This window comes from Rhinolophus sinicus, linkage group LG07, assembly GCF_036562045.2.
Source record: "Rhinolophus sinicus isolate RSC01 linkage group LG07, ASM3656204v1, whole genome shotgun sequence".
Lineage (NCBI taxonomy): Eukaryota > Metazoa > Chordata > Mammalia > Chiroptera > Rhinolophidae > Rhinolophus > Rhinolophus sinicus.
In genome coordinates, this window is record NC_133757.1 from 11,516,587 (window position 1) to 11,531,527 (window position 14,941).

At 36.7% G+C, this 14,941-nt stretch overlaps 1 protein-coding gene and 1 non-coding gene across 4 annotated transcripts in view; both read left to right on the forward strand.

Moving 5' to 3' along the window:
- Positions 1-14,941, forward strand: part of SHTN1 (shootin 1) — a 102,016-nt gene that overhangs the window by 37,769 nt on the left and 49,306 nt on the right. For all 3 annotated transcript variants that reach the window (XR_012498396.1, XM_019725250.2, XM_019725249.2), the window contains exons 6-9: positions 1,717-1,814; positions 3,788-3,869; positions 7,130-7,224; positions 10,101-10,247. Coding sequence is in view for 2 of the 3 variants with exons in the window: in XM_019725250.2 (XP_019580809.2) it covers positions 1,717-1,814; positions 3,788-3,869; positions 7,130-7,224; positions 10,101-10,247 (422 nt within the window). In the remaining variant the exon portion in view is untranslated. The remainder of the gene's footprint in view (positions 1-1,716; positions 1,815-3,787; positions 3,870-7,129; positions 7,225-10,100; positions 10,248-14,941) is intronic.
- TRNAS-GCU (transfer RNA serine (anticodon GCU)) lies at positions 10,419-10,492 on the forward strand. The gene has a single exon. It is a non-coding gene; the product is annotated as a tRNA-Ser (tRNA).

Below are 14,941 nucleotides of genomic sequence, written 5' to 3' on the forward strand. Positions count from 1 at the left end.
CTTGTTGTCTGTCCTCCAAGGACCTCTTGTCTGATTGAGGCAATGAGTTGTCAGCAGTATGCAGTGTTCAGTAACTGTGTTGGCCAGCAAGAAGTGCTGTTGGGCAAGATCCCATGACCCATTCATTAAATACACATTAATTTGATTCATATATATAGACACACATTGTTTATGTTAAAGACGTAGGAAAGCAGGTTTTGGGTCAGTAACTGTTGGGGCACATGGCAGAAGCAGGACTCATTAGTTTGTTTGGTAGACAGCACTTCAATTGGAACTATAAAGAAGAAAGTACTGTGAGCCCACCAGATATACGGGTTCTGCATCTATGGATTCAACGAACCATGGATCGAAAATATTCAGGAAAAAAATGTTACGTTGTGGCCGACGTGTACTATGGTGTTAGGCATACGATGGTTGTATCTTTACTGAACATGTACGGACTTTTTTTGGGGGGTCGTTTCAATACAGTATAACAACTATTTACATAGCATTGATATTGTCTTACGTATCATATCTGGAGATGATTTAACGTGTACAGTAGGACGTGGTTAAGTTGTATGCAATCACTATGCCAGTTTACATAAGGGACTTATGTAAACAGTTTGGGATCTGCAGGGGTCCTGGAACCAATCCTCATGAAAATCAAGGGTGACTGTATAAAGAACGTCATCTTTACCTGACCCTCTACTCCCTTAACCTAAAAGCACATGATATTTATGTTGGTGGGGAGAGAGAAGTTTAAATAATTTTTTGTTGTTGTTCATAATTCTCCCTTCTGTTAGGTTTTGAATGGTATGGGCTCTTGTTCTTTTAGGATTAGCCAGCCAGTAGAGAAAGTGAATTTGAAATAAGTCTCTGAGAACTCCTTTAAGCTGGATTTATGTAAAAAGTTTGATTTAATTTGTAAATAACTACACAGCAGGTTTCTTATTTTCCTTGGGGAAGGGTAAGAAATTAAAAGTAGTTGAAAACTAAGTGGCAAAACCATAAGCCTAGGTGTAATCTCTGCTAAATCATATATATGTATTTTAACATTTGCATGATAAAAGTAACTTTAACACCAGAAGCTTTTGCACTTAGACATTTGCTAATATTTTTATTCTAGTAACCCAATTTTCACTAAACTCCAATAATAAGAAATATGAAATAAATTAAGAAACAAAACACCCACAACTCGGGAGGGAAAATTACTAGAATTAACCCTTTTTCAAATAGGTTGTATTTTGAGTCAGTTCAAATAATGTTTAAGGGCTATAAATTGGCAGCAAATCAGGATTTTTTTCTTCAAATCAAAATCTCCAAATTATGAACTGCTCAGTTGTTTATATTGTATTGTAACAAGAGCCCATGACTATTATAAAATAAAAAAGAAATTAATACAATGCTTTAATTTGTTTTGCTGAGAGCTTAAAAAATTTTACTCCTAAATGCCAGATCGTGTTCTCAAATGTGGGTTTGATAGAATGCGAAGAAAATATGATCTGCAACATTTAACATCACGAGATTGCCTGATACAAAATTATCCATAACACAATGGCTGTGTTGGGGGCCACAGCAGTGAGACTTCCATTGCCCTTGGCTTCTTCATTTTCCTTTTAATTGTTAAATAACCTTGACCATAAGCGACACCTGCCATAGGCATGTTCAATTCTTTTGACAACATTGATTTCTTCTTTTAAAAATAGGTTTATTTGTATTTTTTCTTTACAAATGCAGAACTTCGAGATCAAATCGTATCTGTTCAGGAGGAAAAGAAGATATTAGCCATTGAATTGGAAAACCTGAAAAGCAAACTTGTAGAAGTAATTGAAGAAGTACGTATCTTAGGCCTGAAATGCAAAGCCTTCAGTTTTTTTCAAGGTGTTTGGGGACCGGCCATGTTAACAACTTGGTCTTGGAAGCTAATTTCTGACTTGAGAACCATGTACCAATTTTACTCTGCCCTTTCCCCAGTATTTCAGATATACAAAAAGGTATAGAAAATGAGATCATGAACATTCATATACCCACTACCTAGCTCAAGAAATAAAACACTAAAATAGTGTTGGCGTGTCCCCTCTTGCCCCTCATAATTCACTATATAAGGCAAATTTGTAAGAATACCTGCAATTTAAATCATACACTTGATTGCTGCTGGTGAAGAAGTATTTTGCTTCTTCAGTGGATGGCTGGCTCGGTTGGAAAAGGCTACATCCTATACCTCCAACATAGACCTATGTGATAGGTAGATGGTAAAATGGGGTCAACTGGGTATTTGGAGAATCTTTTCCTTTTTCCTTTTCAATTGTCTTTAAGAGCAGGAGTACATAATTGCCTTCCTTTGCACGAGGCTTCAAGGATCTGCCTTTGCAACCTTGATTTAACTTGTGTCAGTGGTTTTCAGATTCTGTAGCCCAGAGCTTCCCAACCAATGTGCTATATATAGCACATGTGCTTGATATTCCTCGGAGGGCTTACAAGGATGCCAAGGTATTGATCCCTTCAGCGAACAGCCTCCTCCAATTACCCATTTCCCATACACATATTATCATTTTTCTTAAGGGCCATAATGTGGAAAAGGTTGGGAAGCGGTGCCCACCAATCTGCCGCCCCAATTGCTTTGCCTTATTGTGGCAAAACATCCTAATGGGAAGAAGAATGATATAGTGGAGATGCATTAATGTTGGACAGTGTATAGCAGTTACTAATGGAAACCCAAAGCAAAATACAGCTTATACTAGAAGAAGTCAGTTCACAGACTATCTGGAAGTGCTGATGGATTAGGTCCCTTTCAGGATCATTGTCTTAATTTGTTTCTTGAGTGTAACCATAGGAAAGAGACAAAGAACATTTTGATGTACTCTGTTCCTCAATTATGATTATTTATTGATGATTCTCTCCCCTTCCACTTAGAGGTGTTATTAGAAGCCATTTCAGAAATTATTATGACTATTTCAGATATCTGAAAAGTATAAAAAACAAAATAATAAACATCCATATGCCTACTATCTAGTTTAACACATACAGTAGTACGGTAGTCTTTCTCTCCATAATTGCATTCTCCTTATTCCCTGCCCTATTTCCGCAAACAATCGTTATTCTGAACTTGGATTTTATCATTCCATTGCATGTATTTGTAGTACAATACATAGCATTTTGAGTGTTTTTAAACTGTATGAAGTGTACCAACTTTTTAAATTCCACATAACACATTTGAAATTTATCTACTTTGATACATGTAGCTTTACTTTTTTTTTTTTTTTAACTGTCCTATGATATTCTCTTCTATTGAGAGATGCCAAAAATTACTTCAGATATTTAAGGTTTGGGGGAAGATTATCATACATATTTTATTTAAGCCAAAAGGCATCAAAGTCGAAGCTCTTTTATTTTAAAAATTCACGTGTGTTTTACTTAAGACACATATCAAAGCTTAAAATGAATACCAAAATTGAATATGAGATCTCTGACTAAATGGTTCATGTATTTTCTGGGTGCCCTCTAGTTGGATTTTGGCACTAAAACTATCAGTCATGTACCCCAACCAGCTAGAACACTACCATGTTTAGGGCCCAAGGTCAATGCAATAAGGATTATGTAAATGAGCTCGCCCAAATTTACATCCTAACTTTAATAGCTACTTTTGAGGCTTTAAGAAGAGCTTGAATAAAAGGCTAACACAGTAAAACCAATTACTACTTTAAATTGTTAGCCTCTTGTTGAAAGTTGAACAGCAATTTTTTTTTTATCATGTTACATTTTACCATTTTGGGTGTTTTCTCCCCCCCAAAAAAACTCACATTTTTAGGTTAATAAAGTCAAACAAGAAAAAGATGTTTTAAATTCAGAAGTCCTTGAACAGAGAAAAGTCTTAGAAAAATGCAATAGAGGTACGTGTTTCCAGTTTTTTTCCTCCAGTATGTATGTAATTTGTTTTGTTTATATATTTTATTGTGTTGCTTTATATCTGTGCCCAGAGATTTTTGTAGCAAGAGTCTTCTCTTACAGTGTGTTTTCCTAACTTCTAACGAGTCGCTCTCATTTCTATTTTATCACCCACCGTTGAGTCTTGGGACATTACTTAAGGAACTCATGACACACTCATTTTGAAACTTAAAACCTTGCTACTAATCTGCCCTTCATATATCTTGGGACCATAACCATACTGGCTATCCCGTCAATCTTTATGTATTTGGTTGGCTATTTAGTAAACCTCTCTTCAGAAGAGATTGGTTTATCTACATAAATACATGCAACATTATGTGACAAAATTTTAAATTAAGAGGATATGGAAAATGTGACAAAGGGAAGGTGAGAATATATTGAAATACAGAGTGCGTACTTGCTCTGAGGTCTTATATGTTTCTTGCCTGAGTACCTGAAATTTGGCTCTGAGCAATGTAGGGGTCAGTACGATGCTCTCATCATCTCACAAATTCATGATCATTTATATGAATCACATAAAAATGAACTTATTGATCAGGAGAAGCAGACCTGGTTGCCTGGTGAGAAGGAAATTTCTCCAAAAGCTGCTTCTAGAGAAGACTGTAGTTTGATGTTACTTGTAAAACACAGCATCAAGCGGGAAGGGGCTGTTTCTGTGTCCCCTGCTTTAGAAAAAGGGAGTGATGCCAAATTTTAGTTCTGCAAACATAATTCTAAGGGGGGGACTTACTTTGCTCTTTGTTCTCTCTTTTTATTTTTTGCCTCAGCCATTCTCTTTCCTAATTCAGAAGGTACAACACTAAAAGGAAATCTTTCCAACATAGGGCTTTCCCTGTTGCTCACAATAATTCTCCATCTTGGCATTCTTCATGACTTGAGATTTTTGAACAAATAAGGGTCTTGTAGTTAATTGTGGGAGATGCATGAGATTGTAATGTTTTCTCAGTTCTTTCTGCCTTTAAGAATATGGAAATGGTGTAGAGGAATTTTCAGTCTTAATGCTGTACTGTGCTAGAAACAGCATTCTGCAAAGGTTAGTCACGTGGATCTTGCCTTCTGAGAGCCCCCCATCTAAGAAGAGAGAGATTATATAAATAAATACATGAGCAGGACCAACCTAATTTCTTTTACCATCCAAGTAAAAAGGACCAGGACATATGAAAATTAACTTTTTATTATAGTATTTTGGGCATAGAAAAGAGAGTGAATTATCTTGCCCAGGGTTTCTTCATAAGTCATCGTTTTCTGGGTTTCCTCCATGAAATTTCTTTTTTAAGTAGTTTTGAACATCATTTAGTGCCCAGGGACCTATAATTCACATCACAAACCACCACTTACATTGCTTTACTTGCATAAGACTCTCAGCCTTTCCTCCAAGTAGGCAGTAGATTTCCAGAGTGTAGCGTTTGAAATTCTATGTCATTACAGCAGCAAACCCGTCCTTAGTCAGTTAGGACTGAAGTGCCCTGGCCAAACACTGTGTGGAAGCAGCCATTAGGAAGCTTTTATTGATATGACGCAGCTCAGGATTGAAAGGGCCTCACCAGAAGCAGATGGAGAGACTGGTGTGATACCTGCCTGTGTTGTGCCTAGTTTCTAACGGCGGCGTCATGGCTCCCTCTGCTCTGTCTATATCATTATGTAACACAATAGGCCAGAAAATCTCAGAAGGTCACACTTGTGTTGCTTTTCTTTGCTGGGACCTTCCCTTTGAAGATTTCTGCCCTACGGGAACTCTTTCATGCAAAGCTCTGACTCTGGGCCCGAATGGATCTAAGGCTGCGTCCCTTCTTTGTAAACAGGGAAAACACTTAAAAAGAACGCATGTTGTTTCTTTTTATTCAGCTAATATGCTTTTTTTGATGGAGAGTATAGATTCATATAGGAAAAGGAAAAAAAATCTCATTTTTCCAGTCCTGAGATAAGTACTATTAACATTTTAGTGTATATTTTTCTGATCGTAAAAAAACAAAACAAAACAACCTTAGATATACATTACATTGCTTGTTAAATATGTTTATCACCTATATGGAAGACAAAGAAAATAACAGCAAAATAATTTTGTCTTTACCCATGGATAGCTTATAAGCCCCTGAAGATGCCTTTCTACTCGCACCCCTCCCTTGGATTTTTATCATTTGTTTATAGCTTTGCCAAATCCATATGTATCCCCAAACGGCATATTGTGTAATTTTGCATGTTTTTGAACCTTGTATAAATGGTATCATTTTGCATATGCCCTTCTGTAGCTTTCTGTGTTTGTGAGGTTGTTGGACTTGGCTCTGGTATGTGTGTTTTCACTGCTGTATAATGTGTCGTTGTGTTTATACCAAAATTCATTTTCCAGTGTCCTTTTTGGTGGACATTTGAGTTTTCTCCAGTTTTTTGCTATTCCAGGTTATGCTGTTAGGAAAATTCTTACACATGTCTCCTAGCGCACATGTCTAAGAGTTTCACTAAGGTATATGCCAAATATAAAATTTTATCTTCAATTTCACTACATAATGCCAAATTAGTTTTTAAACAGATTTATGAGATTACACTCCTATTAGCAGTGTATTTGTTCCCATTGTTCTCTGTCCTCTCCAAATTTGATAACGTACTTTTTAACTTTTGCCAGTTGCCTTTTAAGGTTTTTATTTTCCATTTCCCTGATTACTAATGAAGGTGAGTATCTTACCACATGTTTATTGGCCTTTCAGACATGTCTTGTCTTCTGTGGAATGCCTTGTGGATATGTTTTGTATGTGGCTTTTAAAAAACAAAAATGAAATCATTCAAAAATTATGAATGCCTTTGCATTCAATAAATACACTTCTATGATATAATTTTGATGACAGAATAATATTTCTTGTACATACCATACTTCACTGATCCTTCCTTGTTGGACCGTTTAGATTTTTTTACTATTTTCAGCAACAATGCAGAGAGCATCCCAGCAACTAAATATATATATTTATGATTTTTTCTCTTAGGAGAATAAATACATTTCTAAAAGTGGAATCGTTGAGTCAAAGAGTATGAATAATTTTAGATTTTTGACTCCGATTGCCCTCCAAAAAGGTTTCATCAATTGATATTCCAACCAACAATGGTTGTGGGTGCTTATATGCCTGTATAAGGAATCTTTCAACACTGTTTTTCATCCATATTCCTGATAATCTGTGTGGCATATTGCTCGTTTTCTTCCCCTTGTCTTCTTAAGTGTCCATGCTGGCAGTAGAAGAGTATGAGGAAATGCAGGTAAACTTGGAACTGGAGAGGGACCTTCGAAAGGAAGCCGAGTCCTTTGCACAAGAGGTAAGTTTCTTGTAGAGACCTCGTTTTTTATTTTTAAAAGCACGTTGCAGATGACACACCAGAATATTTTTTAAGGTTGAATTATAACATTACTTTGAATTAAGGATCAGCTGATTTAGGGAGGCAGCTGTGGAATAGTATCAGGTTCACCGAAGTCGGTGTCAGAAGATCTGGGTTCAAATTACCTTAAAGCCTCTTGGAGTGTCTCTTAGCCTCTTGGGGCATCACTTTCACCGCCTGTAAAATGGGTGATGTTACCCACCTAACCAAGTGGATTTTAAATTCAAATGGCATGATTTTTCAAAGGTATTTTGTAAACTCTAAAATGCTTCATAGGGGAAAGAAATTTTCTTTCGGGATACCTACAACTTGTGATGGAAAGTTTAGCTTGAGTGTAGGATTTTTCGATGTTTCAGATAGCCTTACGAACGAATCTAGGTTCATCTTGATATGCCATCTCAAATAGCAGTGCCATGGTATTAGTCTTTCTCTTTGGCTACCTTACAGTGCTGTCATTATGTGAGCTGATTCTTCCACTTGCTGTGAAAACATTGCCATGTTGTACATCCATTATCGCGTCCTTTCACCAGCCAGAGATAAGCTCTGAGCTTCTCATGTTCGGCTTACCTTTGTTGACATGCAGTCATTGGGTGTTCCATGTCTCTGGCATTGGTTTCCAGGGAATTGATGAGGTACCAGTTGGCTGACCTGTAACAGCTCATGATGGGGAGCTGATCCGCATGAGATGTCCATCGTATGAATATTTTGAATCTGTGTGTATACTGTAGGTTGAAGGAGAGTAGCGAAGGAAATGAAAAACATTCTTAGGTGGAAGTACCCACAGGATACAAAGAAGACAAAGCATGGGGTTATGCAAATGACATTTGAAAATCAGATTATGGTTTTGTGCAGGAGTCTTTCTGTGCTTGAATATAGCTGTGCTAGCAATGAACTCTATAAAAGGTTTAGCCCAAGAAGATCTGATTTGAAATACTATGATTCATTTTATTCAGAGAGCTTAATGAAAGGTGAGTAAATATTGTTCTCTTAATACTTGGAAGAAAGAAAAAAAGAATTGGAGTGTGTCACAGCCCTTTGGAAGAAGCTGCAGCAATATAAATAATGGAACTAAATAAACAGTTGAAGGGGATGGAGAGTAGAGATAATGTGAAGACGCCTCCATTGCAAAAATGAAAAGGTTGGCTGATTTTTGACCTGAATGCCAGGGTCTTATTTTGAGAGACATTTTCAGTTTTCCATCTGTTGTTTATAAAATGCTGTTGGAATACAAAGCAGCTCAAAGAAAACTTGAAGGCCATGCAATAGCAGAGAAGATAGATGGAAGAAGCAAGATTCCACTCGGAATATGGAAATGAATGATTTACTCTGCTATTCACCTGGGAGCAATTGGTGGGAACAATGATGCTGACATATTCACCCAGAATGAGGAGAAAGATGTTTGCAGATGGGAAGTGAGAACAGTGATGTTACTAATAGCATACATATTTGCAATGGTGCTCAGTAATTGTACAATACCTAGATTGGATTTACACCATAGTGAGAAGAAAACTATTTTTAAAAATAAAGCTACTTAAGAACCCATATATCTTTCCTTTTACATGGTTTACAAGTTCTCAGATTTTCATCAGACGACTATGGCTAAAAGATTCATGACTTAGTTTAACAAGAGAAGTACCAGCTTTTTACATTTTGTTCCTTATTACGTTCAGCAAACACTGTGTTAAGCCAGCCACTGTGCTGATAGTGGGAATATAACGGTGAAGAAGGCAAATTTGGGCTCTGCCCTTTGAAACTTACTGTCTAGAGCTTTAAAGTTAATTTACTTGATATATTTAATTGCAAAAGGAATATATATGCTTTGTAAAAATACAAACAATTCTCAGATGTATAAAGTAAACATTGAAAGCTTCTTCCCTGACTCCTGCTCCCCCCTTGTCCTTTAAAAAACAAAAACATGATCACCTATTGGCTGACTTGTGTAGGTATTAAGGGGAAAGAAATAACAGGTGAATAGAAACTAATGTTATTTTCAATTATAGGAAGTTGTGGAGATTAAATAAATAGTATATGTAAATTGCTTAATAAAGTGCTCGATAAATATTAATACACTGTTTTCCTTCTCTTTTTTTACCTTCCTCTCGTTAACTACTTCCATCACTGGAGAAAACTAATTGGTTTAAAACAAAACGTTAGGTCTAGTAAATAGAAGATAAGATTGTTTAGGTTGTTAGGAGCTTGGGCTTTTAAAGTAGACAGATCTGGGTTTACATCCTGGTTTTGTCCTTGGAAAAGTTGCTTAATTCCTCTGAGCTTTAGTTACCTTAGTACTAAAAACGGGATAATATTTACTAGTATCTACTTGACAGCGTTGTTCTAAGGATTAGATGATATAATATATGTAAAATGATTACTGCCATAAGTATCACATAATGTTTAGTAAATTTTAGCTACTCATAATAGAAGCATTTAACTCATAGATTGATGGGAGGATTAAAATAATGCATATAAAATATTTATTTGAGTACCTGGCATAAGATAAGTTCTTTGATAAATATTAGCTACTACTATTAGTATGAATGGATTTTAAAGCTGTAACAAAGTATTAAAAACTGAAGTATAGGAATACATTTTTGTACCTTGTTGAGGCAGGGATAAAGGCACTAAAGATTGTGTAAAAGTTGTGAGAGAAATCAGAGCAATCATTACTTCTAAGACCGTTATAGTATTGAATTCAGAAATTGACTTTAACTTTTTAATAAAAACTCCACATATTTGCCCTTTGCTTCAGTGTCAGTTGAGGAGATAATGTGAGATTGGTTAATCAGTAGGTATGTTTTTGTCATTAATTTTTGTAGATGTTCATTGAGCAAAACAAGCTAAAGCGACAAAGCCACCTCCTGCTACAGAGCTCTGCTCCTGACCAGCAGCTTCTGAAAGCTTTAGAGGAAAATGCAAAACTCACCGAGCAACTCGAGGAAGAGAGAATTCAGCATCAACAAAAGGTAAAAGATTTTCTCCTGGAGTCTTCACACACACACACACACACACACACACACACACACACACACACACACTCTTAAAATGAGAGGAGTCAGTCTAGTCACTTTGAGTTCCACATTTTGCCTTACTAAGTTACCAAGTCACCCTTTACAAAAAAATAACTATCAGGGCGCGGCCGGTTAGCTCAGTTGGTTAGAGTGTGGTGCTGCTAACACCAAGGTTGCCAGTTCGATCCCGACATGGGCCACTGTGAGCTGTGCCCTCCTTAAAAAAACCAACAAACTACCAAATGAACTTAATTTAGTGCCCAACTGAAATTTATAGCGCCCTATTGTAGAATGGCCTTTAAATTGTCTAAAAGATCAGAAGAAGTGAGGAAAATAGATACAACTCAAAAAGAGCTTGTATAATGCACACAATGCACCATTTGGAAATTTGTGAGTTGATTGTGTTTTTTAGAGACTGTCTACCCTAGGAGAGTATTAGTCTCAACGAGTGAGTTGAAGGGAATAGGTTTAATTCCAAGAGGGGGGAAATATCCATGTTAGTAGTCATTGTTAGCTTAGAGAAAATTTCTGATGTTGTAAAGTTGCACGAATGTGTGTGTTTAAAGACTTCCTAAGTGGTGATTTCAGTTTGTTGGAGTGGAGCTATTCCAGCTGACACGGCCTAGCTTGGTGTGCTAGGCAGAAGGGATAGTCAGTGTGGACGGGAAAGTGAGAAAGAGGAGGCAGGACAGACGAAGAGATGTAACAAAAGCTTCCAAGTTAAAGAAGCCACTTAAGAAAGATTACGTCAATATATATCCTACTTACAGAGTACCTACCGTGGTTCCCTGAAAATAAGACCTAGCAGGACCATCAGCTCTAAGGCGTCTTTTGGAGCAAAAATTAATACGAGACTGGGTCTTATATTGATTTTTGTTCCAAAAGACGCCTTAGAGCTGATGGTCCGGCTAGGTCTTATTTTCGGGGAATCACGGTAGTTTGTGAAGGAAAGGCTGTTCGCTACTACTATTTATTATCACCTGTCGAATTCTCTTTATGCAACAAAATTGACAGTTAATCCTGGGAAGTTTCTGACATTTTTACAAAGTTGGTAGTGAAGTAGAGTTGATTTTTTTCTTTTCCCTCAATAAAAAATGGTGGTATATGTGTAGAGAACCTCTAGATCAAGGGTGTCCAAACTTTTTCAATGTTTTTCACCAAAGGCCATAGGCGGTAAAATACACAAACAGCCGGGCCACTCACTCGAGGTGAAGTACATATTGCCTCACCTGGTTTATTTAAGTAAACTAAATATACTTTTGGAATTTGCTGCGGGCCAATTAACAATGGATGGCGGGCTGCAGTTGGCCCGCGGGCCGCAGTTTGGACACCCCTGATCTAGGTGAATAGTGGTTACCCCTGGGAAAGAGGACTGGAGAATAGGATGGGAAGGACAGTGTTTCCTTTTGTCCCCCCCCCCCCATATACTAGAATTACCATTTTAAATAAAGAGAGAATAAAAGAATGTTTTCTTTAAAATTTAGCTTATGCTAGAATTTTTTGGTTCTGAAAAGTCCTACTTGTAGTTAACTCATTTAGTACATAACACATGCCTAGAACCTACTGAATTGAACTGAGGTATAGGACTAACTAAATTGTTGTGTGGGTGCCTTGTTGGGGTAGGGGGAAAGGTACTAAAGATTAGGCCAAAGTTATGAGTGAAATTACAGCAATCGAGACTTCTAATACTGTTATATGATACCGTTATTCTGTATAATCTTTCATGTGTGTGGTTTAGAATAATTCTTACCTGTCTTTAAGTTCCCTTGCAGATTCAGCAATCTTTTAAACACACTGTATTGTTTTTATAATTATAAAAAATAACATATGCTACTTCTAATAAACTAATTTTAAAAATATAGAAAAAGTTAAAGAAGAAAATTAAGAATCTCTTATTTTGGTGCATATCCCAATGCTATGTAAATATATAATTTTATGAATATGGTTTAAATGGAATCGTAACATGCATACTGTTCTACAACCTGATTTTTTTTTCAATTGGTAATACATCTTCCCATGTCAGTGTGTAGTGAGCTATGTGATTTGAAATGGTTGCATAGTATTTCATTTAAAAACACACAAGAATTTATTAAATCAATAATATTGGCGGATGCTTAGTTCCTATTTTTTCCTGTTACAAAGAGCACTTTAGTAAATATATTTGAACACTTCTCTTACTTTTTTTTTTTAACTGTCCTATGATATTCTCTTCTATTGAGAGATGCCAAAAATTACTTCAGATATTTAAGGTTTGGGGGAAGATTATCATACATATTTTATTTAAGCCAAAAGGCATCAAAGTCGAAGCTCTTTTATTTTAAAAATTCATGTGTGTTTTACTTAAGACACATATCAAAGCTTAAAATGAATACCAAAATTGAATATGAGATCTCTGACTAAATGGTTCATGTGTTTTCTGGGTGCCCTCTAGTTGGATTTTGGCACTAAAACTATCAGTCATGTACCCCAACCAGCTAGAACACTACCATGTTTAGGGCCCAAGGTCAATGCAATAAGGATTATGTAAATGAGCTCGCAGAAATTATAATCCTAACTTTAATAGCTACTTTTGAGGCTTTAAGAAGAGCTTGAATAAAAGGCTAACACAGTAAAACCAATTACTACTTTAAATTGTTAGCCTCTTGTTGAAAGTTGAACAGCAATTTTTTTATCATGTTACATTTTACCATTTTGGGTGTTTTCTCCCCCAAAAAACTCACATTTTAGGTTAATAAAGTCAAACAAGAAAAAGATGTTTTAAATTCAGAAGTCCTTGAACAGAGAAAAGTCTTAGAAAAATGCAATAGAGGTACGTGTTTCCAGTTTTTTTCCTCCAGTATGTATGTAATTTGTTTTGTTTATATATTTTATTGTGTTGCTTTATATCTGTGCCCAGAGATTTTTGTAGCAAGAGTCTTCTCTTACAGTGTGTTTTCCTAACTTCTAACGAGTCGCTCTCATTTCTATTTTATCACCCACCGTTGAGTCTTGGGACATTACTTAAGGAACTCATGACACACTCATTTTGAAACTTAAAACCTTGCTACTAATCTGCCCTTCATATATCTTGGGACCATAACCATACTGGCTATCCCGTCAATCTTTATGTATTTGGTTGGCTATTTAGTAAACCTCTCTTCAGAAGAGATTGGTTTATCTACATAAATACATGCAACATTATGTGACAAAATTTTAAATTAAGAGGATATGGAAAATGTGACAAAGGGAAGGTGAGAATATATTGAAATACAGAGTGCGTACTTGCTCTGAGGTCTTATATGTTTCTTGCCTGAGTACCTGAAATTTGGCTCTGAGCAATGTAGGGGTCAGTACGATGCTCTCATCATCTCACAAATTCATGATCATTTATATGAATCACATAAAAATGAACTTATTGATCAGGAGAAGCAGACCTGGTTGCCTGGTGAGAAGGAAATTTCTCCAAAAGCTGCTTCTAGAGAAAACTGTAGTTTGATGTTACTTGTAAAACACAGCATCAAGCGGGAAGGGGCTGTTTCTGTGTCCCCTGCTTTAGAAAAAGGGAGTGATGCCAAATTTTAGTTCTGCAAACATAATTCTAAGGGGGGGACTTACTTTGCTCTTTGTTCTCTCTTTTTATTTTTTGCCTCAGCCATTCTCTTTCCTAATTCAGAAGGTACAACACTAAAAGGAAATCTTTCCAACATAGGGCTTTCCCTGTTGCTCACAATAATTCTCCATCTTGGCATTCTTCATGACTTGAGATTTTTGAACAAATAAGGGTCTTGTAGTTAATTGTGGGAGATGCATGAGATTGTAATGTTTTCTCAGTTCTTTCTGCCTTTAAGAATATGGAAATGGTGTAGAGGAATTTTCAGTCTTAATGCTGTACTGTGCTAGAAACAGCATTCTGCAAAGGTTAGTCACGTGGATCTTGCCTTCTGAGAGCCCCCCATCTAAGAAGAGAGAGATTATATAAATAAATACATGAGCAGGACCAACCTAATTTCTTTTACCATCCAAGTAAAAAGGACCAGGACATATGAAAATTAACTTTTTATTATAGTATTTTGGGCATAGAAAAGAGTGAATTATCTTGCCCAGGGTTTCTTCATAAGTCATCGTTTTCTGGGTTTCCTCCATGAAATTTCTTTTTTAAGTAGTTTTGAACATCATTTAGTGCCCAGGGACCTATAATTCACATCACAAACCACCACTTACATTGCTTTACTTGCATAAGACTCTCAGCCTTTCCTCCAAGTAGGCAGTAGATTTCCAGAGTGTAGCGTTTGAAATTCTATGTCATTACAGCAGCAAACCCGTCCTTAGTCAGTTAGGACTGAAGTGCCCTGGCCAAACACTGTGTGGAAGCAGCCATTAGGAAGCTTTTATTGATATGACGCAGCTCAGGATTGAAAGGGCCTCACCAGAAGCAGATGGAGAGACTGGTGTGATACCTGCCTGTGTTGTGCCTAGTTTCTAACAGCGGCGTCATGGCTCCCTCTGCTCTGTCTATATCATTATGTAACACAATAGGCCAGAAAATCTCAGAAGGTCGCACTTGTGTTGCTTTTCTTTGCTGGGACCTTCCCTTTGAAGATTTCTGCCCTACGGGAACTCTTTCATGCAAAGCTCTGACTCTGGGCCCGAATGGATCTAAGGCTGCGTCC